Source organism: Crassostrea angulata, chromosome 6, assembly GCF_025612915.1.
Source record: "Crassostrea angulata isolate pt1a10 chromosome 6, ASM2561291v2, whole genome shotgun sequence".
NCBI classification, from domain to species: Eukaryota; Metazoa; Mollusca; class Bivalvia; order Ostreida; family Ostreidae; genus Magallana; species Magallana angulata.
The window spans coordinates 32,584,305-32,609,303 of record NC_069116.1 but is presented as its reverse complement, the minus strand read 5'-3'; the positions used below and the strand labels follow the sequence as shown (position 1 = coordinate 32,609,303).

At 33.7% G+C, this 24,999-nt stretch overlaps 2 protein-coding genes, 1 long non-coding RNA gene and 1 other non-coding gene across 5 annotated transcripts; all 4 read right to left on the bottom strand.

Moving 5' to 3' along the window:
- Positions 1 to 960: 960 nt before the first annotated feature.
- LOC128190888 (pre-mRNA-splicing factor SPF27-like) lies at positions 961 to 23,924 on the bottom strand. 2 transcript variants are annotated; one of them, XM_052863105.1, is made up of 8 exons: positions 23,796 to 23,924; positions 3,562 to 3,654; positions 3,400 to 3,470; positions 3,109 to 3,210; positions 2,729 to 2,839; positions 2,269 to 2,349; positions 1,492 to 1,585; positions 961 to 1,177 (listed from the first exon to the last, which is right to left on the bottom strand). In XM_052863105.1, exons 1-8 carry the CDS (start codon positions 23,868 to 23,870, stop codon positions 1,166 to 1,168), a joined length of 639 nt encoding a protein of 212 aa, XP_052719065.1. In that variant the 5' UTR covers positions 23,871 to 23,924; the 3' UTR covers positions 961 to 1,165. The 2 variants fall into 2 exon arrangements, with proteins under 2 accessions (XP_052719065.1, XP_052719064.1); XM_052863104.1 differs by lacking the exon at positions 961 to 1,177 and having other exon boundaries at positions 1,432 to 1,585.
- LOC128190884 (putative nuclease HARBI1) lies at positions 9,136 to 13,007 on the bottom strand. The gene is made up of 4 exons (XM_052863097.1): positions 12,405 to 13,007; positions 11,637 to 11,749; positions 10,327 to 10,438; positions 9,136 to 10,113 (listed from the first exon to the last, which is right to left on the bottom strand). The coding sequence occupies exons 1-4, from the start codon at positions 12,829 to 12,831 to the stop codon at positions 9,731 to 9,733; spliced, it is 1,035 nt and encodes a 344-aa protein (XP_052719057.1). The 5' UTR covers positions 12,832 to 13,007; the 3' UTR covers positions 9,136 to 9,730.
- LOC128190890 (uncharacterized) lies at positions 18,018 to 22,559 on the bottom strand. The gene is made up of 2 exons (XR_008244398.1): positions 22,289 to 22,559; positions 18,018 to 18,314 (listed from the first exon to the last, which is right to left on the bottom strand). It is a non-coding gene; the product is annotated as an uncharacterized LOC128190890 (long non-coding RNA).
- On the bottom strand, positions 23,586 to 23,647 carry LOC128190933 (U7 small nuclear RNA). Its single transcript, XR_008244410.1, has one exon. It is a non-coding gene; the product is annotated as a U7 small nuclear RNA (small nuclear RNA).
- Positions 23,925 to 24,999: the final 1,075 nt, after the last annotated feature.

Here is a 24,999-nt window from a genome sequence, read left to right as displayed (position 1 = left end):
ATTGGTTTACAGTACCGGTATATCAAGAAGGTTGAGTAGTCGACAAATTACCCATCAGATCTACTGTACCTTAATTTTTTAAATACAAGTTGTTAAGCTATAATGTATTACAGTCAAACTTAGATGGGACTGTTTAAAAACTTCAAGATATTTAAGATATCGATGGTAAAATACTAAAGTCTAAAAAACTTAGTGATTGGGACTTACAAATCACTCCGACATAGCCATTGTATTCAAGATATCAGTTTTCTAGATATGGAAGTTCAACTTTATTTAGTATCTAGTAAAGAAAAATCCATTTAATATAGCTTTTAAATTTTAGTATTTTCCTGTATCTTTATGTAGTGCTCTTCTTTAAGTTGGCTCACTACACCTTGAAATATTTTCTCAAATCCGCAAAAAAAAATTACTTGATTATGATAGATGTCATAATGGATAAGGAGTATATAAGTCAAATGGGCAAAAAACATGTAATTTTGGATTAAAAAATACATTTTCGAAAATCTAATTCAGTAAACGCGAACAAAAGCTCCAGGCGGATTTGAACTCATTGTCTCCGGTTCAGAAGCCAAATACTTAGCCACTGAGCTACAACGATATACAACGGAATCGAACGATATAAACAGTTTAAAAAAATATTTAAAATGCCATCTTGTGACGTAGTGTCTTAAAAAGTATAAGTCTGGGTGTAGTGAGGTACCTTAAAAAAAAATCATTAGAATCTAAAAACGCCAAGGCTATCCAGCCCTCTTGAACCCAGAAGTACATGTAACTGTATCAATGTAGAAAATCCAAGATAATCAAACTAAAAGCGGACCACTTCTGAATTTGATTAAAATTCCGATCCTTTGTTCCACTTGCTCTTATTGCCACCTTGTTTAGCAATCTACCTGTAATGAGTGAATCAAAGAACTAATCTGATTTAAATCAGAGCAAAAATATACCGGTAAAACAAAAAGCTTCAACTTTCAAAGAATTTTATTCTAAAAAAAAAAAAAGTTGTCTAGACATTTTCACATAATGTCAGTAAATGTACAAACATAAAACACTTGCAACACAAATATACAATGTACATGTAATGAGTCCAAAGTCTATGTCTCAAAATGTGTCTTCCTGCAATGATTATGAACAGCATGATAAAATGAATTTTGAATTCTTCCCACTGCTACCTTTTATCCTGCAAAAAAAAGTTAATCATAAAGTTAATAAAAATATTATTTTTGGTCAACAATTCAAGTCAAAATTGTACCCAAAATCATTGCATTGGTAATGCTATCATTTGATGTTGATCAATATATCTGTAAATTAATGTTTTTTTTTTAAAATATGTCCATAAGGAATTGAATGTGTACTTTCAGTTAACAGTATGAATTTTAATACCTGAAACAAGTCTCCAGTCTAACATTTTAGTTAAATTAAACTGGTACTGTTAATACTTGTAGAACATTAGAATAAGAAAAAGATTTTAAGCCCCAATACATGTAGTTTTACCTTTGCTTTTTTCTGTTCTATACTTGTCACTTCTTTTTCCAGTTCCACACAAGCTCGCTCTATCTCATAATTTTTGCTTACAAGGCCAACCCAGCTGAAGAAGAAAAGTGAACATTTGATTAGTGTGGTACAAGTACATGTATAACCTCATTTGAGCTCTCCTTTCCTCATTTACACTCATTGTCAAAGTATTTAATTGTTACCTTCATACCCATCCTCCATCCAAAGAAAACATTTTACTGTTTACTGTTAAAATCAAATTTTGTATCTAGAGAATCCAAGAATTTCTTAATTTCTATCATCTACAGAAGTGAACTAATTGTCAAAGTATTAAATTGTTACCTTAATACCCCACCCCACCCCCCTCCAATCTAATTAAAATTAGATCCTTCACGCTCTCGTATTAGATCCTTCACGCTCTCGTATTTGATATGTCGCTGTGCTCACAGCGACATATCAAATACGAGAGCGTGAAGGATCTAATTTTAATTAGATTGATCCCCCTCCAAAAAAACATTTTATTGTTTATGTCAATTCTGTATCTAAAGAATCCATTGATTCCATAATTTCTATCATCAACTACAGAAGTGAACTACCTGTAATTATCCTATAGATAGATAACAACAAACTGTAACATCATACCAAATTGTTACATTGTGACAATAGCATAAAAGTTCATACAAGTGTTATCTTTTTTATCTAAACAACCAATCAGCATGTTTCTAACAGAAATTGAATTAGGGAAATCAAAGTCATGATTTACTGATGATAATATACCTGTCTTCTAGTTCCTTCAGTTTGTTTCCAGCCTCTGTTTGTTCACTCTTTCTCCTCCAATTAATTTCTTGAATTTGCTTTCTGAAAAATGAAACATTCAAAATATTGGCATCTTTTAAATTGGTAAATTGATGAAAAGCTTACTATATTATTTATCACAGTTTTAAAATATATAATGTGCTATATGTTAAGGAAAATATATTTAGATGTTTTGAAGTTTGTAAATAAATGCTTTTGGTTCTATATGTACATGTAGTACATTTTAAAATCGAAAGTCAGCCAGATTTTTTCTCTTGTTATGTACATGTATAGGCAAATACCAGTTCCTTAATTTTCTAATAAGTTTTCAACAAAAGTACCAGAGATTGTGGAATAAATCAAATGGATCTATGAAAAATATAATTAATCTGAATCTCATTTATACACTGAATGATTTTGAAATTTTAAAAGCTTTGCATACCTGAGATCTTGCAGATGTTTCTGGGCATTTTCCATCATCTGTACCAGGATTGTGTTGTATTGTTTCCAAGCATTGGATCCATTGTCTGCCATCAACTCCAAGTTAAGAATTCTGGGGATAAAATCATTAGCATTAATCAACGTTTTATCAAGTTCTTATCATGTTTCATTAAAATTGTACATGTACCGTTTAGTGCGTGACCTGAGAGAATATTCTATCTTTTATATCAATTGTTTTTAATAATCATATCCAACTTAAATCCAACATTGAAAAATAAATATAATCTTTGCAGTTAAATTTCATGAACTTTCCTTTGCCAATTATGTATCAAACATTCATTTCAAACATGAAGGTGTATCAAATTCATGAACACCTAATACCTCAGAGCTTGATGTTCCAGCTGTGCTTGGGAGTTATCTACACATTCTGTCCATGCTGATATATCTGTCATTTTACCAGCTGATGGCTGAGGCAGTTCATATCTATAATAAATTGTCCACATAATTACAGATACTAGTAGAGTGAAATACAAATATAAATTTTCAGCATACAATTATTTGCCTTTTCTAGATATTTCAAGGACACAAGTTAAATCTTCCATATGGCATCAAGAAAATTGACAAGAAGTAAACTTCATTAATGTCACCTTTCAAAGATGAAACAATACTAACCTCTTCATGCTCAACATTTCCATTGGTAATCGTGCTTGCATCCTTTCAAATTCATTTTTCATTATTTCAGTCTAGAAATAAATCAGATAACATGCTATTAGCTATCTCCAGCAATCAAACATCAATCATTATAGATGTGATGCCATATATCATAAAAATTACCTCAAAAGCATTGTAGCTTGGTGCTGGTAAATATTCAAGGTAGTTTTTAGTAGGTCTGTATCTTCTAGTTTCTTCCTCCACAAGTGACAGAGCCTTTCATAAAAAAATGAGTTAATTATAACTTAATATATTGCAAAAAATGCATCATGATGTATTGTAAATTTGTGCACTGCTGGAAATCCACAGCCAATCCTGAAAGTACCTTTTTATAGATTATTCACGTTACTACTTATTAGATGAATTAATTAATAGCGAGCGCAGCTCGCCAGGGCGCAGCGCCGGCGCGAAGCGAGCTCTACCGGCAAGGCGTGTGTGAATAGAAAATTCGGACTAGTTGCACATTCATTCAACGGATTTTTTTGGCGTCAGTAAATCGGACCAGTAATGCATCGTTTTAATCGTCCCAGTAGTTCCCTGTAATCATGGCAATTTTTATCACTTCACACTCTCACGAGAATCAGCAAGACAAATTTAGACAGTAAAAACAATAACGATGTAAGCGACATACAGTCAATGTTACCTCTAAAGTTCACCTCAGTACACTTTCAATCAAAAATAATCGTGTGACGTCACAAACGTTTACACATTGATCCGATATATTTTTTCGGAGTCAGTAAATTTTGACCCACAATTCATGGTACCTATGGTTTCCAACCTCACGTTCCAACATCACGTTCTCCCGAGAATCAAAGTAAAACCTTTGAAAAGCTTATAAGATGTGTAATTTTAAGAACATCATGCTTTTTAAGTAAATAAAACAGTATACTTCGCATACTTTTATTTCTATGGGGAGTTTTAAAGAGTAAGACGACACTTAACCAACGTCAGCTTTGACGTCACAATAAGCACTGATAAGGGGAAATTACTCTAATTGAAGTTATTGTAGATCTGCTGAAAAGACCAAAATCCTCTTAAAATCTTGCAAAGGCTAAGATAAAGAACAGCTGACGAATAAGGACATTTCTTCAGATACAGGAAACGGTTGTAAATTGCACTAATTTGGATGAATGCTCACAAATATTTTATTCACTATAATTAGGGTACTTTCCTGAAACGTAACGTTTTACGTAGCGGCACCTTTTTTTTTAAAGGGGGTGGGTGGGTGGATTGCAGCCTCATCCAAAAAATCTTTGCAAGTAAAAGAAAAATAAATCATGAAAATTCTAATCCTTCAGCTCTTTAGAAGGTTCAATGGTTTCTTTATTTTCACTTCCATTTATTACATGCGGGGGAGGGGGGGGGGCAACATCATGTTCTTTTAACATGATAAGCAAATATTTTTAAGCGTAAATTAAATATAAAATTAAACATTAATTACTTTTTTTTTTAAGTGGAGGGGCAAATCCATGGTAAGTCGATTTTCTATGTATAAATTGACAAAAATGAAAAAAATTTTAGCATGGGGGGAGCTCTATGATGAGTCAAGTTTTATATGTAAGTGTAAGAAAAAATTTCTACTGCAAAAAGGGGGAAATCAATCAATCAATCATAATCACAATCACTTTAAAAGAGGAGATGCAGTGCAATGAATATTTATATATTAAAATCTTTATTATTTAACAACATTGTATCTGAGATAAAACTATTGTTCTACATATAAATAAATAAATTATAACAAATCTTATAAACTATGAATAATGAAAATTTACTGAAATATAGGTATGTTTTATTTTTTGGCATTCAAATTTCACGTTGTTAATTTTATTTTATTAATTTATTATAATTCATTGTTTGATCACATGCTGTGCTCGCCCCAACGGTCGCACCGTAAAACATATTAATAATATTCGCTAAATAATTGGCTTTATAATAACCTAGATTACTACAAGTTTTATGACTTTATTTTATTATTGGGGTGCAACTGGGTGTAGCATCATCTATATAATCATAGAACAGAACTCACTGGAAAATGAAAATTCGCGTGAAAATATATTTTTCTAAAACCAATCATCCTATTCTTATAATATAAGCAAGGATGTTTGAAGAAAATCGAGATAACCAAAATATTATCAACTAGACACTTGTTGCAAAAGCAACAAAAAGGTCTTCCGTTTTGATATACATGTATCAATTTAACTGTAAGACATTGCTTCTCTCACATAGAAAAAGAAGTGGATATGATAATTATTGTGAATGATATATCCAGACGTTACTTACGTGTAAAACAACGAGAATGAAAAAAACCCCCAATTTTTAAAGTACTTTCTGTGACGACCGGAAGCAACGCCGATCTAAACAAAAATGTTAACCATTTGTACAATCATAAGTTAATCATTCCTCAGAGTTTGGTTGTTCACGTCTCTGCCAAATCTAAGATCTCTTTGAAACAATAGTTTTTGTCTCGAGACCGGAAACAGACAAACGGAAGTGATTAATAAAAACAAAAGCTGGTATTTCTCGTACATTTGCTCAGCGTACATCACTGTTTATCAGGCTAGATAAAACACCCAATAAAATCAGTTAAACTTGTTAAAAACATGATTTGTTTGAACCCTTCCGGTAAGAACCGGTTCTTAAAGTTGACAAAATTAAACCCATTAAACACATCCCCAATCAAATTTCTATTAATCAAGAGAGCTTCGTGTCTGAATCACTTACAGTGACAAAAATCTCGCGGACATCAAATTTGTAAAGTTGAAAGTTACACAGATATATTTGAGATTTCTCACCAGAAGTAAAATTTATTTGCTAATTTAACATTATATAGATGACATATGAAAGATTATATACTGATATTTTCTTTTTATGTAAAATGAATAATATTTGAAAAAAAACCCAAATTTTTTAAGTGCTTCCGGTGACGACCGGAAGTTACGCCGAACAATACATTATAGTGTAAACACATGTACATACATACTTCTATCACCCCACAAAGTTTGATTATTCAAGTCATCACCGTTTTTAAGATCTCTAGGAATCAAGGTTTTTTGTTTCGGGACAGGAAACGGACAAACGGAAGTGTTTGATGAAAATGAAAGTTAGTATTTCTTAACCATTACACAACAGGACTTTATTGGCTATCAATTTGTCTTACATTGTCAAACAAAAACAGTTTAACTCTTAACCAACATGAATTGTTTGATTTCTTCCGGTGTGGACCGGAAGTGACGGTTGACAAAATGAGAGCGGTTAAACACATCTTCTATCAAATGTCTACCAGCCATGTAAGCTTTGTGTCTTGGTCACTTACAGTTTATGAGATCTCGCTGTAATAATAGTTGTTTTAAAAAGAGTACCTGAGATATTTGAGATATCTCACCGGAAGTATTTTTTTTTGTTTATTAATCATCGGATAGATGACATATGAAAGCGCTTTTACTTATATTTCAATTTTGTGTTAAAGAAATAAAATGTGTAAAAACATAATTTTTGAAGTGCTTCCGGTGACGACCGGAAGTTACGACGAACACAACAAAATAGTTTAAACACATCTACAACAATAGGTCTATCATCCCTCAAAGTTTGGATGTTCAAGTCTTTATCGTTTCTGAGATCTCATTGTCCATAGCTTTTTGTCGCGGGACAGGAAACGGACGACAGGAAGTGAATTTTGAAAAAATGAAAAAAAAACTCCTCTAGATTTTATTGTTCCCTATCAGTCCTAAAAATTTCAAGAAAATCCATCAATGCATCTCTGAGAAATCGGGTTAAACTTTTAAAAAACTTGATTTGTTTGAACTCTTCCTGTGTGGACCGGAAGTGACGGTCGACAAAATAAAAACGGTTAAACACATCTTCTATCAAATGTCTATCATCCCTGTAAGTTTCGTGTCTTGATCACTTACAGTTTCTGAGATCTCGGGGTTCAATCATTTATTTTAAAAAAGGCTTCATGAGATATTTGAGATATCTCACCGGAAGTAGAATTTTTATGTTTATTAATCATCGGATAGATGACATATGTAAGCATGTATATTTATACTTCAATTCTCCGAGAAATACATTAAATGCGTAAAAGCATAATTTTTGAAGAGCTTCCGGTGACGACCGGAAGTTACGACGAACAAAACAAAATAGTTTAAACACATCTACAACTATAGGTCTATCATCCCTCAAAGTTTGGATGTTCAAGTCTTTATCGTTTCTGAGATCTCATTGTCCATAGCTTTTTGTCGCGGGACAGGAAACGGACGACAGGAAGTGAATTTTGACAAAATGAAAAAAACGCCTAGAGATATTATCATTTTCTATCAGTCCTGAAAATTTCAAGAAAATCTATCCAGCCATCTCTGAGAAATCTTGTGGACAAAAAACGGACAAAAAAAAAATAATAATAATAATAATAACTAGACTCTTGTTGCTATAGCAACAAAAAGGTCTTCCGTTCCTTATGTATTAATCTGTACAAAAAGTCCATTTCTCTTGTAAACAGAAAATGGATATAACATATACTGTAAAGGAATTCCAAAGAAATAAAAAAAAAAAAAAGACAAAATGTCAATTTGTGAGTACTTTCTGTGATGACCAGGCCCCGGGGCCATAAAACTTAGCTAGCTCAGATCTGAGACCGAAAAAAAAATCTCAGATATTGATCTCAACTTAGTTCGTCTCACTTAGAGTGTGCCATAAAGGAAGTTTAAGCTCACTTAAGAAAGTCTAATTTGAGACAGAAAGTGAGATCTAAACTTAGCAGGATATCAAGTGAATTGTGGATGATCTTTGTTTGACACATGGTAGTGCCACGCCCACTATATGGCGCAATAAAAATATATGCATGAAAAAGTATGAAAATAAATTTTATAAATGTAAATACTACTCAGTGTTATCTTTTCCTAGTTCGTATGCATATTGTTACGTCATTTTACGTTAATTGACGTCATCAGCGTCAATCAACGTAGCAGCCGATATTGATATATCATGTGCATTTGCATGAATCATTGTATTTACAGTAAATCATTTCATTTTTTAAGCCAAAAAAATCAACAGTCAAACTAAGTATCCAGGGACAGGTGGTGGACCAAAGCCCCCGTCTCCCTCCCCCATGGATGAGGCCATGTTGACCTTCCTAGCAGGAAAGCCCTCAATGGATGGAATAGATGGGGGTTTGGAAACGGCTTGTACAGCTACAGGTAAGTAATTAAACATCATCTTATCTAGAATGATTTTCAATTGAATTATTTTCATTGTTCTCATTACTGATTTAGGATGTTTCTTGCAGGAGATCAACCCCACCTTCCAGAATCAGAGGAAGCTTCATGCAGGACTGCATGTACCAGTACAAGTGTACCGGTCCAGCAGATGGCTGACAAGAATCCTCCCAAGAGAAAGAGAAGTAGGGACATCAGCGAGATACACTTGGAGGTGTTGGAAGCTGAGAAAGACAAATTAAGATTGGAGAGTGATTACATTAAGCTGAAAATGAAGAAGGTGTCGGCAGAACTGGAATTAATCGAGATGCAGAAAAACTCTTTAAGAAATGGCTCTTTGAACTACTTGTCTCTCTCTCAATTTTCAGAAGTTTAATCCAGTATTTTGAAAAAAATCTTTCCTCATAGCTAGTAATTGATATTTTTGCCTTTTTTGTGTGTGGTTTTTTTTTTTTTGGGGGGGGGGGGGGGGGGTTTGTTTGATCATACATTTATTTAAAATTACCATATGGTTTTATAGTTTTTTAGCTTTTTAAAAAGGAACATGTTATTTGATAAGATATTCTAATTCCATTCATGTAATATCAATCTCCCAGATTCATGCTCATTTTATTAATATGGTAAAGGCAGTTAAAATAAGGAAATATATAACCTCAGTAAATATGGGCAGTATTACAAGTAAATTTTATTTGAAACTTAGATATGGTAAAAAGTGTCAACAAAAACATACGGTAGTCAAATACATATGTACCAATACTCTCTCTCTCTCTCTCTCTCTCTCTCTCTCTCTCTCTCTCTCTCTCTCTGAAACTTGCTTTGTGAGATTTTTTTATCATAAATCAAATCAAATCAACTTTGTATATTTATAAAATATTGAAATTTGTTCTTTGCATGTTGAAAATATCTGCCTTAATATTACTACATAATATACTTAATATTACTACATGTCTCAAATAAAATTGGTTACAAGTTTTCTATTCTACAATTAACTGTTTATCAATTTTGAAAATTATAGTTTGATTTGATAAAAAGAAATGAATTACCAGAATTAAAAGATGCAAAGTCATTAATTGTCTGGTAATTCAGAAATAATTACGAGCAATGTGATCCCTCACAGTTTTCCCATTGCCCCCCATGTCAACTACACCATCTACATCTTCAGCAACATTAAGGTCATTGTCATCGGAATTTGAGATGATGTCTCCTCTGTTGATGCCAATATTGTGTAACACACAACAGGCAACCACTGCAACACATGCCCTCTGTGGTGATAATCGCAGTTCGCTGTGCAAACAGGAAAATCTTCTTTTTAGAACCCCGAAAGTCTGCTCTATTAGCACCCTTGTCCTGCAATGTGCCGTGTTGTATCGCTGCATGTGTGCCTCTGTGGGGTTTAAATATGGAGTCATCAAGTAAGTCTTGAGCGAATATCCGGAGTCACCCAACAGCATCCCTTGTATGTGTCCTGCATAAATTTTATTTGTAATAGTCAGTTTTCAATTTGATGGAATACACAGTCATAAAGGTGTAATAATTTGAATCGGAATGATAGAGAACAAAACCTTTAATTGTTACCCCCTTTTAATTATTTAAGTAATTCTTATTATTATAAATTTATTTTCAGATAGATGGTGAGGGTATAGAATAACAACATGGCAGAACATACCAAACAACATACCATTTTCAAACTCTCTGCATAATACAGATTCTTTAAAAATCCTAGAATCGTGCACAGATCCTGGCCATTTGGCAACAACATTTGTGATGCAAAAATCAGGGCCACATACCATCTGCAATATTTTGAAAAAATGAGTCCAATGAAATAGTTGTAATTACCTAGATAATGTTAAGCAAATTCTGCTAGATAATAATTAAGAAAGTTTAACAATAAATTGGGAAATTTGGTGAATAATATGGTATGAATAAAAATGTGGAACCATCTTGATAAGATGCTGCACTCAAGATCATAGCAGCTAGCCTAGCGGCTAGGCCGTAGATGTCTAGGTATATTGAACAGCAGCTTGGCGGGCCACTTGGTCTATGATTTGAAGTTGGAATAATAATAAATAGTAAATACCTTTGTGCTTAAACTACGATCATCCATTAATATGAAAAATTTCCTGATTATCTGTTTTGAAACGCCCCATAAGCTTCAGGTTTCAATACACATCCAAAAATAGAAAGTCTACAGGGATTTTGCATTGCATCAGCCATTTATAAGCCTGGATGATAACATTGAAAAATTGTGCGAGGTGTCCCGAGTACTTGGAGAATGGAGAAAAGATGTAAACATTTCCCATTATAAATTTCAATATGAAATTTGTTTTCGTTCATGTGAAATTTTATGAGTGAAAAGGGATAATTTGTCCATGAAGATATCTTGGATATTTTTCATTTCATTGATTTTAACTGTACTTCTTTCACACATATCTGTATTTTTATTAAAAATCATCAAAAAGTGATGGAAGCAATAACTTGGGACAGACTATAATAATTAACATGGACATAATTGGTTAATTTTAAGCTGAAATATACATGCAAAAATTCTTCATAACTTATAGGATGAACAAAGTATCACTAAATATATATGTTTCATGTCTGTGACGAAGTGGTATCTAAGATATTTGATTCATTGCATAAAATATTCAGGCTACAAATATCTACGTACATGTAGTGGGTAGGTTAGCTTACTGTTTAACACTGAGGCTGCAATGTACATATATCATATAGCCCTATAATGTAGCAGCTATGATCTTGTGCGCAGCCAATTTAGCTATAAAAGTCCAAATGTCTAAAAAATTCAATAGCAAATGCACACATGCACAGAACCAAAGGGTTGGGATTGACCCTTGACCCCCCCCCCCCCCCCCCCCGGAATGTTTTTTTCTGGATCCGCACATGGCTCATCCTATATATCTTAACTTAATAATACATTGTGTTTATATTATTTTAATCTTTATAGTCCATTTTGTTGGAAAAAAATATTACCTGGACGTTTAACGAATGGAAACCTTTCCTGTTTACATATTCCCCTTCGTTAACATTCGGTGCCTTGATCTTTATCTGCGTGCCATCTACACATCCAACCACGTTTGGAAATCCTGAAACACAAATTCTACATTTACGACAAATATTAACTTTCATCATGTTTTACACTTACCTCATATATTCGACTTGCGAAGAAAATACACAAAATGATTTGATCAGAAATCGACCGTGGCGTTTGAAAACGAAAGTAAGAAAATGCATCAAGAGCTCCTATTTACCCTAACGATACAAGTTATGATTCCATTAACAATTTATATTATTAATTGGGATTTTATTACATGCATGCTTTAATATTAACATTGTAATAAAAATTATGATAAAAAGTGAATGTCTCAGTAGAATTCGTCGATGATTGGTAAAATAGGCCTATTGTGTCGGGTGTTTAGCGACACCGGTATAAAAATACGGTTCAGTGAACATCTGCAGAAAACGCTAGTGTTGAAAACGCTCTATCTCCATTACCTATCGATGAATTTTCCTGATTTTTTAAATAGTTATTTATTAAGTATTTTTCTACCGAAATACCAACTTTGACAGAAATCGAAGCGGAAAATTTTGCATGACTGTCTTTCATATGAGGGATAAGCATGGATAAGTTTGGGGTAAAATGTATGTAAACATTACGGAGGCTGGACGATCCGCTCCTATGACCACGAAGTCAGGGCATTCGAAGAGAAACAAACGAGGAGATAAGTAATGAAAGTTTACCTGCTATTTCGAAAAATCTGCTCTTGTAGGACGAAACATCCCTCGGAAACTTTATGTAATTCCCTGCTTTCCCTGCCAAAAGACGACAGACATAGCGTGCGGCTCTGCCAGTAGTAGATTTGGCTACACCCAGGGACTCTCCAACTAAGTTATAAAATGATCCTGTCGCCACAAACCTCAGGGCAGCCAGAACTTGTAGCAAAGGAGGCAGAGGGGAATTTCTTAAAGTTGGATGAACCAAGTCTTCAAAGAACATACCAACTATAAATAGAATGGTGTCTGGCCTAAAACGGTACTTCCTAAAAACTTCATCTGCGGGGAGTTCTTCCAGTGGGTTGCTTCTGTCCTTAAAAACTCTTGGACGGGGCGTCTTTCTTCTTCGCTGAATGATGTTGTATAAATTCAATCTCGCACCCACGGAAGCCATATTGAAAGTGAGCAAAAACTAAGAAGTTAGACACCTATTTACTTGTCTAACTTTCTGAGCTCAAAAGTGAGACCAAACTAAGAAAGTGAGACTGAGACCGAGACAAGAATCCTTTATGGCACACCAAGTCTGAGACTTAGACCGAAATTTGAGACCGTCTCAAATTTCGGTCTCAGATCTGAGCTAGCTAAGTTTTATGGCCCCGGGGCCAGAAGTTACGCCGGATCATTTAGAACATAGTGAACATATCTTCATACATTGTTTTGTCTTTTCTCGAAGTTTTGATGTTCAAGTTTTTGTAAGTTATAATATCTCTTGGAAAAAAGGTTTTTAGTCTCGGTACCGGAAACAAACAAACGGAAGTGATTTAAGAAATTAAAAGAAGATGTTTTAGTACATTTACCTACGGTACGTTTATATTAAAACAATATTAAAACATTAAAAAATAATAAAACAATATTAAAACAAATCTAAAGTTAAAAAAAAATTTCTATTCTTTGAACGCTTCAAGTGAGAACCGGAAATGACGTACGACAAAATGAAACCCGTTAAACACATGTTCAATCAAATGTTAATTATACATATAAATTTTGTTTCTTGATCTCTCGCAGTTTCTGAGATATTGTGGGTACTTTGTTTTTTAAAAAGAAGGCTACCTGAGATTTTTGAGATGTCTCACAGGAAGTAGAACTTCTTGTTGTTTATTTATAATGTGTATATGACCTTTTGTAATTCTATAGCTTAAATGTTACTTCCATGCTAATTAACCAAATATTTTAAAAAAATCAAAATTGGGTGTACTTCCTGTGACGACCGGAAGTTACGCCGGATAAATTAAACTAATGTGAACCTATGTACATACATAGATCTATCATCCGACAATGTTCGGTTGTTCAAATTGTTACCGTTTTTAAGATCTCGACGAAATAAGGTTTTTTGTCTCGGGACAGGAAACGGACAAACGGAAGTGCTCAGTGTAAATTGTATTAAATATTTCTTGTATACTTGCCTTTTGTGCGTATTTGATAATTAAAAATACTTAAAATATCTAAGGAAAACAGTTAAACCGATAAACAGCTCGATTTGTTTGAACTCTTCCTGTGTGGACCGGAAGTGACGGAAGACCAAATGAAACCGGTTAAACACATCTTCAATCAAATGTCTATCATTCATGAAAGTTTCATGATTTGATCATTTATAGTTTCTGAGATCTCGCGGGTACAAAATGTGTTTTAAAAAATCTACCTGAGATAATTGAGATATCTCACCGGAAGTAGAATTTTTTTGTTGATATAACATCGCATAGGTAACTTATGTATAGAATTATAGTTTTATATTTATTCTATGGAAAAGAAATTTAATGCGTAGAAATAATATTTTTTGAAGTGCTTCCGGTGACGACCGGAAGTTACGACGAACAAAAAAAAATAGTTTAAACACATCTACAGCTATAGGTCTATCATCCCACAAAGTTTGGGTGTTCAAAACTTTACCGTTTGTGAGATCTCGAGGTGACAAGCTTTTTCAACACGGGACATGAAACGCACGACCGGAAATAAATTTTGAAAAAATTAAAAAAACGCCTAGAGATATTATCATTGTCTTTCATTCCAGAAAATTTCAAAAATATCTTTCCAGCCATCTTCGAGAAATCTTGTGGACAAAAAAAGGAAAAAAAAAAATAATAATAATAAACTAGAGCAAAGCTCGTTGCAAAGCAACGAGTGGGTTTTCCGCTAATGTCGAAAGCAACGCTAGAAGTACGTCTAAGAAGCAGAGTTCTTAATCTAGTAACAAAGAAACCTAAGTACAAAAAGATAAAAAAAAAACGAATGATTTTTGGTACAACTTAACATAATCCGAATTGTTTTAAGCACGACTTAACCAAAAACCCTTAACCATTTCAAGAATGACTTAACAAAAAAAAAACAATGTGTTTACGTACGACTTAACAAATTTGACTTCATTTTAGGTACAAGTTAACTTTACCTTGAACTAACATCTTTTTTCTTAACCCAGAATGCAAAATTAAAATTTACGTAAAAAATCAATTTTGTTTAAAACATAATTCTGAGCAACTTTTCCTCTTCACTGCTTTTCAAAGGGTTGACCTTTGGTACTGTGTGCTCGTTGCGTCATTAATTGTCAGAAACTTATCGATGTAAAGTTTACTTTACTGTACCTCTGTGAATAATTTCTATGTAAAATTACTATGAACCAGACAACATTGAAATGGTGAACATTTCAAAGGGCCCCGCTTATGTTATTTCAGAGAATTTTGCTTTGACCTTGACCTTTAACTTGAAATTTTTCCAGCTGGCATAGAACTTTAAATTCAATTTCATTCCCCCTAACATACATGCATTTTTGTTCAATCTGACCAAGATTAAGCATATTTGGAAAATAATCTACTGTCTAAAACTAATTTTAAAAAGATCTGCTATGACCTCCACATTGACAGACTTGGTTCAAGGTCACTGCACGCCATTAACCAATAAACTCTGTAAAGGTAAAATATTAGCCAAATAGGGGCTAAAAGGAGAGTATATCTATGCTCTTAAAATATGGATTTTTGTGTGTTCTGATATGACCTTGACTCTTCATCTACAAATATCATTCGAGGTCATTGCATATATTTTGATCAAAGGCATCATGTGGGTGAAGTATGAGGCTGAATGGAGCAAAGGGAGAGAAGATATACTCCGGACAAGGATTTTTAAAAATATAATTCTGCTATGACCTTCACAGTTTCTTTTCACTGAAAATAGGTTCAAGGTCACTACACACCCTTTACTCAAAAGCTCTGCTTATGTGAAGTCTGAGCCAAATAGGGGTTAGTAGAAAGTATATATGCTCTCAAAAAAGGATTTTTGCATGATCCGATATGATCTTCACCCGTTACCTAGAAATTTCATGCAAGGTCACTGCACATCGTTTAACCATCGAGACACTCTGCGAGTATTAGCCAGATTGGACCAAAGGGAAAAAAGATATGCCCCAGACAAGGATTTTATATATATAATTCTGCTATGACCTTAACCTTATACCTAAAAACATGGTTCAAGGTCACTGCGCATCCTTCAACCAAAGGAACCCTGTGGATGAGGTATGAGCCAGATTGGGCCAAGGGGAGAGAAGCTATGCTCCAGTCAAGCAATCTCGGATGTACAGATGGACAAATTGATCACTAGAAGGCGCCCACATAAACATGCCTTTTTATCTAATTTAAAATAGTATCCATGCTATCTGCCCTTGGTGAATAGTCATCAAAACCATTCATCAGCAGAATTTGATTTCCCTCCTTTTTAAGGTGGTATGGGACATCTGTCGATATTAATGTGGATTAAAGTACTATATAATTGAAAAATTTTCACCGGTTTAGAATTTTCAAATTTTACAATATTTAACCAAAAAATAGCTTTTAAAAATATTTGAAAAGGTAAATATTGTAAAAACCCCAGCGGGATTCGAACTCATGACTTACAGGTTCCTAGTAAACCCTCTAACCCACTGCGTTAAGGAGTTAAGTGACCATTTTTGAAAAGAAACTACATGTACTTATATAATTACACTTTATTTTATTGTTTATTTCGATAAACAATACGTCACAACATGGAAGTATCCCATATCACCTTAAACTCGGAACACCTCTGACCTAATAAGATCGCCGCATTAAATATAAAGTTTGATTTAACTCTAATTTGTTTATCATCAAGAAATTCTGCATCGCTGACAAATAAAGTTTTCTTCTGTATAATGAAATACCAATTAACTGACTATTCGGACAATAGCAAGTTTATTGTCCCACTCCACAGCAACTATTTCCCTTGGCTTTGCCTCATTAAATAGTTGCTGTCTTGGGGGACAATAAACTTGCTATTGTCCTCATACCCAGTAAATACTAAATAGGCATATAATATCCCATCCACCTACATTTCATGTTATATAACCTCCCGTTTGTAACCTTCAATTTCACTGTAAAGTCAACACATCTGTCATAGCTGCAAGTTTCACAATTTATTTCTGCTTCTCATGTACTTAAAATTAGGGGCCTTAATATTGGTTACCAATTCCAACAAGAGACATCCCTCTAACTATTGATAATCATTAAAATTCATTTCATGAATCTACGCAACAATGATAAACCTTCAAGTACAGTCACTCTCAATTTTACAAAAATATTGACGATACTTTATCCGAAACTGTTCCTTGTACCTTTAACTTAGTACACTAACATTTTTATGAAAAGACTCTTAGAATAAGAAAGCTAAAGCAATTCTGAGAAAAAGAATACTACATATTGCCAATTCCATTGAGGTTTAATAAAAATATGGCCATTTAAGTGAACCCACCATTTCCAATTTCCTTTAGTAAACACAGATTTACAGGGTTTTCTATAGTAAAACATCTTTACCTGACCTTTTAGAGGTCAACTGTTGTTCAACCACCTTTAAAAAGAAACCTTATACAATACAACATATGCCTACATGATATAATCATGATAAAAGCTTCACATCACTTAGAAATACCCTTACATGTATACCCCCCCCCCCCCCCCAATCTTTTGATTTTCATAAAAAGTCATGGTTTGAAATGTTTTACCTAATTTTATGAAACGTGTGGCAATTTCCTTGAGTAATTTCTCACACATATTTGAAAACAATCATCAATGATTCTAAAATTTGATCTTTATTTGTTTATTGTATGATTTGTACCATTTTAATTAACAAATAGACAGCTGTCCTGCTTGTGATTTCTTGTTTTCATGAAAAAAGTAAGCTAACAATCATATTTAGTGAATATCTAATCTATTCTGATTTCTAGTCTTCTTCTAACCATGCTAAAACAGTAAGTTACAACCTACAAGTTAGACATCTGCCTTAAATTAGAATTAAATTCAAACACACCCAGGTAGCTGAAGACAGAGTTGATTTCAATGAAAAATGTTCAAATTTGACATGTTTTTCTACTTTTTTTCTGCATATATACCTTAGAAAGGTAGAAATAGGTTGTTTCTTGTTCATTTCAAAAGTAATTATCATAGCAGATGTTATTTCAAAGTCAAATGTACATTTACATATCCTACATGTAATCTTAATGCAGACAATTAAATAGAGGGGGGGGGGGATTTTTCAATTATGTAAACACATCTAAATATCTTTATGAAATAAAAAATAAAGGAAACATAATTGCATACTTTTATTGAAAAACAAATTTTCACAGCAATTATGAATTTCTTTAAACAGCCTTAATTTTGTTTTCATAATTTCTTATCAAACACAAACCACAACATGGCATGATGCTTTCTTCAAGTTCCATTATTGTTCATGCATTATTGGATTTAATTTGAATTACCGGTAAATAGTCTGTAGAACACAAGGAATATGCATGTGGATAGAGGTGACAGGTTAATATCAGGAGCTGACCCACAAGAATCAACAGGTACCGGTAAAAGCCATGTGGTAACAAGAGGCTGTTTTGAGCTGAAATAAAAAAAAAAAAATAATTAGCTGTGTTTACAAACATGTACTAGTAATAGCTGTGTTTACATTAACATATGCATAGTATTTCTGTAAAAAATACACTGACCATGCAGTGTGATAAGTATGACATATCCCAATACATGATATAACATTTAGGCAGTACAAGATCAAAAAATTGCATATCAAGTCATAATATAATATTAAAAAATTTTCATAGGTATAAACACTTATCAAATTGAGAGAGAGAAAGAGTTTGAGAGAGAGAGTTTATTACGGTACTGTACTTGTAGTGCAACAGTCAATATTTCAATTCGTAAATTACAAATGAATATTACCCACCAAACAGCGTCAAAGTACATGTACTGGTATTAGCTTCTGGTATACCATTTTTTATCAATTCAACTGTGTTTTGTTTTTTTTGGCAAATAAATTTAGCGAGGGTTTTTGTTTATTTTCTTATAAATTACATGTTTTAAAAACAATACTATGTGTAATAAGCATAAAACATGTATGAGTAAACTTAATGAAGAATTTTTAATAGATTATTTTTCACAGAATGTGGTACATTACATGTATGTCAATCTTTATAAAACTAGCGTATATTTCGTGCGCCATAAATTGTAAAGTTTTTTGTAAATATCATTTACTTGCATGATAGGTATATATGGTCTAACCAAAATTTTCTTCATAAAGCTACAGCTGTATGTACCACATATATGTTTTGTCACAAGTATACATTTAAAAAAAAAAATACCCAAATTCCAACAGTTGAAATAAACTCAACTCATTCTCTGATAAGTTCATTGTGTTTTGTGCGTGCATATCTTATTTGTCTGCTGCAACAGCAGCCAATCAGCGGTAAGCTGAATCCACAAAAAGAAAGTTTGTGTTTTAGGAGCGGGTAAATTGTTTAAATGCGACACTGTCAAGAAAACCACACCAAATAATAACAAGAAACATAAATATTCACTTAAATGTATTGTGTTGTAAAGTAAAGGTTTTTAACACTTATTGCATCTTGCAAAACATGTGATGACCCTTAATCATCTGTCATATATCTGATATACATGTATATGTAAAAGATGGGAGAAATAACGATAGAACAAACTGGGATTCAAACCTGGCCCTCTGAATCTCTAGTCAAGTGCTCTACCAACTGAGCTACATGTATCTGGCACCGGTATTCAAACCAGTCTGACCGTCACATTCCTCCCCCCTTAAATGATCTTCACCCTTGAAGATCCCCCCTGGCAGGATCGAGTTAACCTGTTAGTTCTAGGGGTTGGTCACAACACCAATATTGTAACAGGATGGTAGAAATAATGAAGGACCAAACCGAGATTTGAACCTGGGCCCCCTGAATCTTAAGTCAGGTGCTCTACCAGCTGAGCTATCTGGCACTGGTATTCAAACCGGTCTGATCGTCACATATATAAAGAATTATTTTAAACAATGTTGTTCAATAAAAAATAACACTCGCAACCTTCAGTTTTTGTCTGTAATTAATCAATATTGGCGTGCGATCAGTTCTCGCCGAGTACCATTTCTCACCAATGCATTGTTACGTCATTTTATCAACACATTAAATTACATAAGAAAATATGATGTAACAGTGCACCAGCGAGAAATGGTCCTCGGCGAGAACTGCTCACACGCCAGTACTGCCAGTAGTCAGATTAAAAAAAGAGAATAAAAAATTACATTTAAAACATTAACAAAGACAATTTAAGTACACATCATAACTGCTAAACAAGAAAAATTATGTGAACTGGTAGAATGGTACGCATAGTTCTAACTTGTAACCTACATGTAGAAGTACATGTACCAGGTACCCGTTGGTCTGCTAAACCTCTCTAATGATACAATGATCGGCATCATAAAGATATTGAGGGTAGAATGCACTTTACCGGTACGGCCGCCATTTTGATTTTAGATCCGCGCGTGAGATGGGGCGGCCTTCTAACTTAGCAACGAATCAACAATTATGGGCGCCGCCATTTTGATTGTTGGTGAGGCGAGAATGTGAAAGCCGGCGAATGTTTAAGCCATAATAGACATTTTATGAGAATTTAAGCGGGGGTATGGGGGCAGCAGCCCCTATAATAACGGAAATAACAAATAATTTTGAAAGCCAAGCGGCGTTTGAGCTTTATTAAAGCGGGGGTTTGGGGGCGGCAGCCCCCGATGAAATAAAATTGACCTAAACTACATCTATTTTATAAAGATGTTTAACTTACCTTCAATCAAATAAGTCAAGGCTTCCATTTAACGTTTCTTGAGACAATGAGGTGGGTTGATTTAGTTGTACTTCCGTTAGAGGGGTTCTTTTTTTACAGGGGAAAACGCGTTTTACAAGGTCCAAAAAGGTTGTAAATTTATCGTCGATATTTTGTAGGTATTTCTTTCTTATACAGTATTCTAATAAGTATGAGTCATATAGAGATTTCACAGTTCCAGTTTTGGGTAGGGATTTCTTGACTGCATTCCAAGTTGATTCTATAGTATTTGTACATGCGCCAGTTTCTTTGTTTTTGAATTCGATGGAATGGTTTACTGTAAGGTGTTGGTATTCCTCACTTTCAATAGACGAATAGGCCTTCCAACAGTCCGATAGAATGGTTGTACCTGGTAGTATGTATTTCTTTATAATAGGAATTAACGTGTTGGCGCTCCTGTCTTCAACAACTTCAAAGAAACACTTTTTAGTTTCCCTCTCTATTCCTCCAAAAACCCACACACCGTCAACTCTCTTACCTCGGTGGTATTTACGTTTTCCAAACTTACTCTCATCGATCTCTACTGTTCGACCGGGTCCCCCGATTTTTTCATTATCTAATTTCAAAATTGATAAACACACTTCCCTTGAAAAATTCTTCCAGTCAACAACAGTGTGATCACTTCCTATGCGCAATTCCCTGGAGATAAAGTCGTTGGGAAGATCGTAGACCCAATAGTAAGTGAGTTTTACAATTTATTCCAAAAGTAAGTGGCTCCCTGAAAACCAGGATCCTTCTCTAACGGACACTTTTTTGTTGCATTTTCTATTCGTGCAACGCCACACTACACCGTCTTTACTGTACGATTTATCTTCTACTAAATGTAGCGATCCCTCCGAACAATGGTCACATAAACCGTTAAAATTCCCCAACAAACCTTTTGTTTGTAGCCAATCAATCAGAAATCGCCTATTTTTACAAAATTCATAGATATCGTCGTAAACGAATGGCATGCTACTGTCAAAATCAGCTGTGTTTACAACTTATGCAGACGTCACTTACCTGTTATCCAATCAGATATAAAGACAGTGTCACGTGACTAGCAACGTCATGCCTTTGGAATGCAGTCTAGAAATTGACACTATCAGTATTTATTTACGTTATCCTGCTAATTCTCGTTAATATACTTCGTTAATAAAACGAAGTTTATTAATTAAAAAACCAACGAGGAGTTCAAAAAACAGGTTAGTTTTGCATTTTAAAGCCGTTTTAACGAAATCGTCACGCTAACGCGTGACTCTACTATATAGGAAGAGCACGTGCTATTTCCATATATTTTGTACGTACCGGTAAAGTGCAGTTGTCCCGATATTGAAGTCATGTTTTAACTCTGAAGTCTGAAGTATACAATTTTATTTACTTGAAGTTATGTCTACAGGGTATTCATGACTACATTTGGAGTCTTCTGCACAAGAATATATGATATGTTTCTAATTAGACCCTGCTTTGAATTTTGAGTTGAAAATTCACAATCTGTTATTTTTTTAAATAGATAAATTCAGTTACCCTTTCCAGTCCCCCATGAACCTCGAGCGAGTCTAAACATCCATGAAACATGTAAAAATTACACGTTAGTAAACAAACACCCACATCATAACAAAAACATCTAACAATGTGCACGTACTTACATGTACATCTATACTATATACTAAATTTTAACCAGTTAACAAGAAACTTTAAAAGGAGTAAAAGCCTCACCTTCTTCAGTAACATCCACATAAATCACACACTTTAATGTCCATCTTTTCTCCTTTATAACTCGTAGCTTATCAACGGCTGATCGTCGACAGAAGTGTGGCTGTCAGAATTTCCTCGTAAACGATTCACACGAGAAAAATATCCTCCTTAAACAAATATGTAGTATTGTTCCCTGTGCATGTTCATATGTTTCACAGTAAATTGAAAATGCATGTACACACCGAAAGAATACACAACTTCTCTTCTGCATTACGGCTCTCTCTTTTCTACAATGCCGTTCGTTACTGTTTACATTCGGCGCGCGCGCGGGGGGTTACATACAGGGGCGCCCCGACAAATAGTTGCACATAGAACGTTTAAATAATGTGTGTTCATTGAATTCATAAATGATATAGATGAAAAAAATGAAATTGAATCACAACAATTTATCTAAGACGCAACACAACGTAATGCAGTAAATGCCTGGGCCTTAAAGTGGCATTTGTTCGCTTGTGTGTCTATGTAGACATATTAACTAGTTCATGTACGATTCTCACATATTTGTTTTATGAAATTTGAAAAAAAATATAGCACAGAACTTGTTTAATTTGATACCAAATGACATTATTTAATATATTAACAATAACTGAATTTATTTTTTTTCATTAAATGATAATGATTTTTGCTATCAGAAAAATACGTGTATGAGCTGCTGACCCCTAATTATAGGGGCCAGCCCTTTTTTCTTAATTTTAAATGAAAGCTCTCGTTATTCTAAACAACTTTTGCTCTATATGTATTAACAAAATATTTTTAGTTTAAAGGTTATTATACAAAGAACAACAAAATTTCAGACCCCCCAAAACCTTATACTTTACCGGCAAATAGCTTAAAAACTAAAAGACATTTTGCCAAACTTTTCATGCCAGCAAAACTATAAAATGTTACCAACAATTCTGCTAAATTTCATGCAACTATCTTTTGTAGTTCCCGAGATCAACTCTGGACAAAAGACCCCCCAATTTTCAATTAAAGGGCAATAACTCATAACCGGAAGTGAATTTTAAAAATTTGAAAAAAACGTCTCGAGATATTAACATTGTCTACATACCCTGAAAGTTTCATAACAATCAAACAACAAATGTACGAGAAATGGCCTACACAAAATTTGCGGATAAAAAAAAAAAATAATAATAAGAAACAGTAGAATAACAGAAGGGTTTTCCGTTGAAAAACGGAAAACCCTAAAAACCTTACAATCACTATAAGGTCTTCCGTTGGAAACGGAAGACCTTAATAAGAAACATTACAATCACCATAAGGTCTTCCGTTGGAAACGGAAGACCTTAATAAAGAAATTTTAAAGATAAGTTAGTATTTTGATAGAAAATTAAAATACCAAGAGATAAGCACGCTCGAATTTCCTCACATTCTGTTCAATTTATTCATGATAACGGAATTATAAGTATATAAAAGCCACACCATCGCAAAATATAGACAATTACATTTTAAATTATACTACACTCACCGCTTCTCTCACTCCTGGCTCATCATAACCGCGATCAAAATATGGTAAAGCGTCGACGACAACTTCGCCAGCCATGTTTTGAAAATTTTCTAATACCTTTTAGTAGCGCGTACGTCAAAGGATTCGGACAACAAGTCGAAAGGACCCTTTAAAAATCTAAATCATCCATTCCTTTTAAAGATGAAAAATTTTAAATTTAAAAAAAATGTGAATATTGAACGAGCATAATCAATGAACCAACCAATCAAGCATTTAAACAATCAATCAATCACCAATTTTTTTAAACATACCATATATCCACTTCAGAAAAGCCATGTAGTTGAATCCACACAGACCACACTTTACTATTTAGATTGTATAGTTTAACTGTTTGACCATAGGATACTGTCTTACGGCAAATTTCTTCAATTTCTTCCCACATGTTGAAGGAATGACTTTTAAACACGGATAAAAATAGAATAATAAATCGAAATCTGATACGAGGACATCTTGGGACAAACTTAAAAGTTATGTCTTTTGGTCGCTATATTTGGCGAGGACATATTGGGAAAAACTAAAAAGTTATGTCCTTTGACCGTCATTTTTTTTTTGTGAAAACCATTGATGTTCACAGCAGCCTATCAACCTCAGGGGTTTGTAACTTATTCTGTTAATTGATAATGATAATTTCCTTTTTGTATTTTGAATGCCCCTCAGGCCTGGATATGGCAACAAAATTACTTTTGACAGCATGCGAAGATCCAGAAAATTCATACAGTGGGATACTAGTTTTGTTTGTCAGGGTCCACCACTTCTCCCATTTGATCCGCACAGGGACAATTATATAGTTAAATACGCAGCACAGTTACGGCTGTCAATAAACTCCGTTCAGACAAAAAGTACGGGAAATGTGCATTATGACATCACAGTATATTACAAACCTCGAAAGTACTTATTAATCTATTTATTAGTAAAATTAACTATTACTAATCTTTTAATTAAAAACAACAAATGCTATTACTTACAATTTTGATGTCCGTTATATCCTACACACTGAAATATAAGCGAGATGTCGTTCTCGCTGTACTACAAAATATGACGTCATATGCTCCAAAATGACGCATAAGTTAAATCATTGAAGGCTATCGTGCAGTTTTATAGCGAAGTAAAATAAATGTCATACATTAACGGAAAAGTATAAATGAATATTTTGTTTAAAATTATT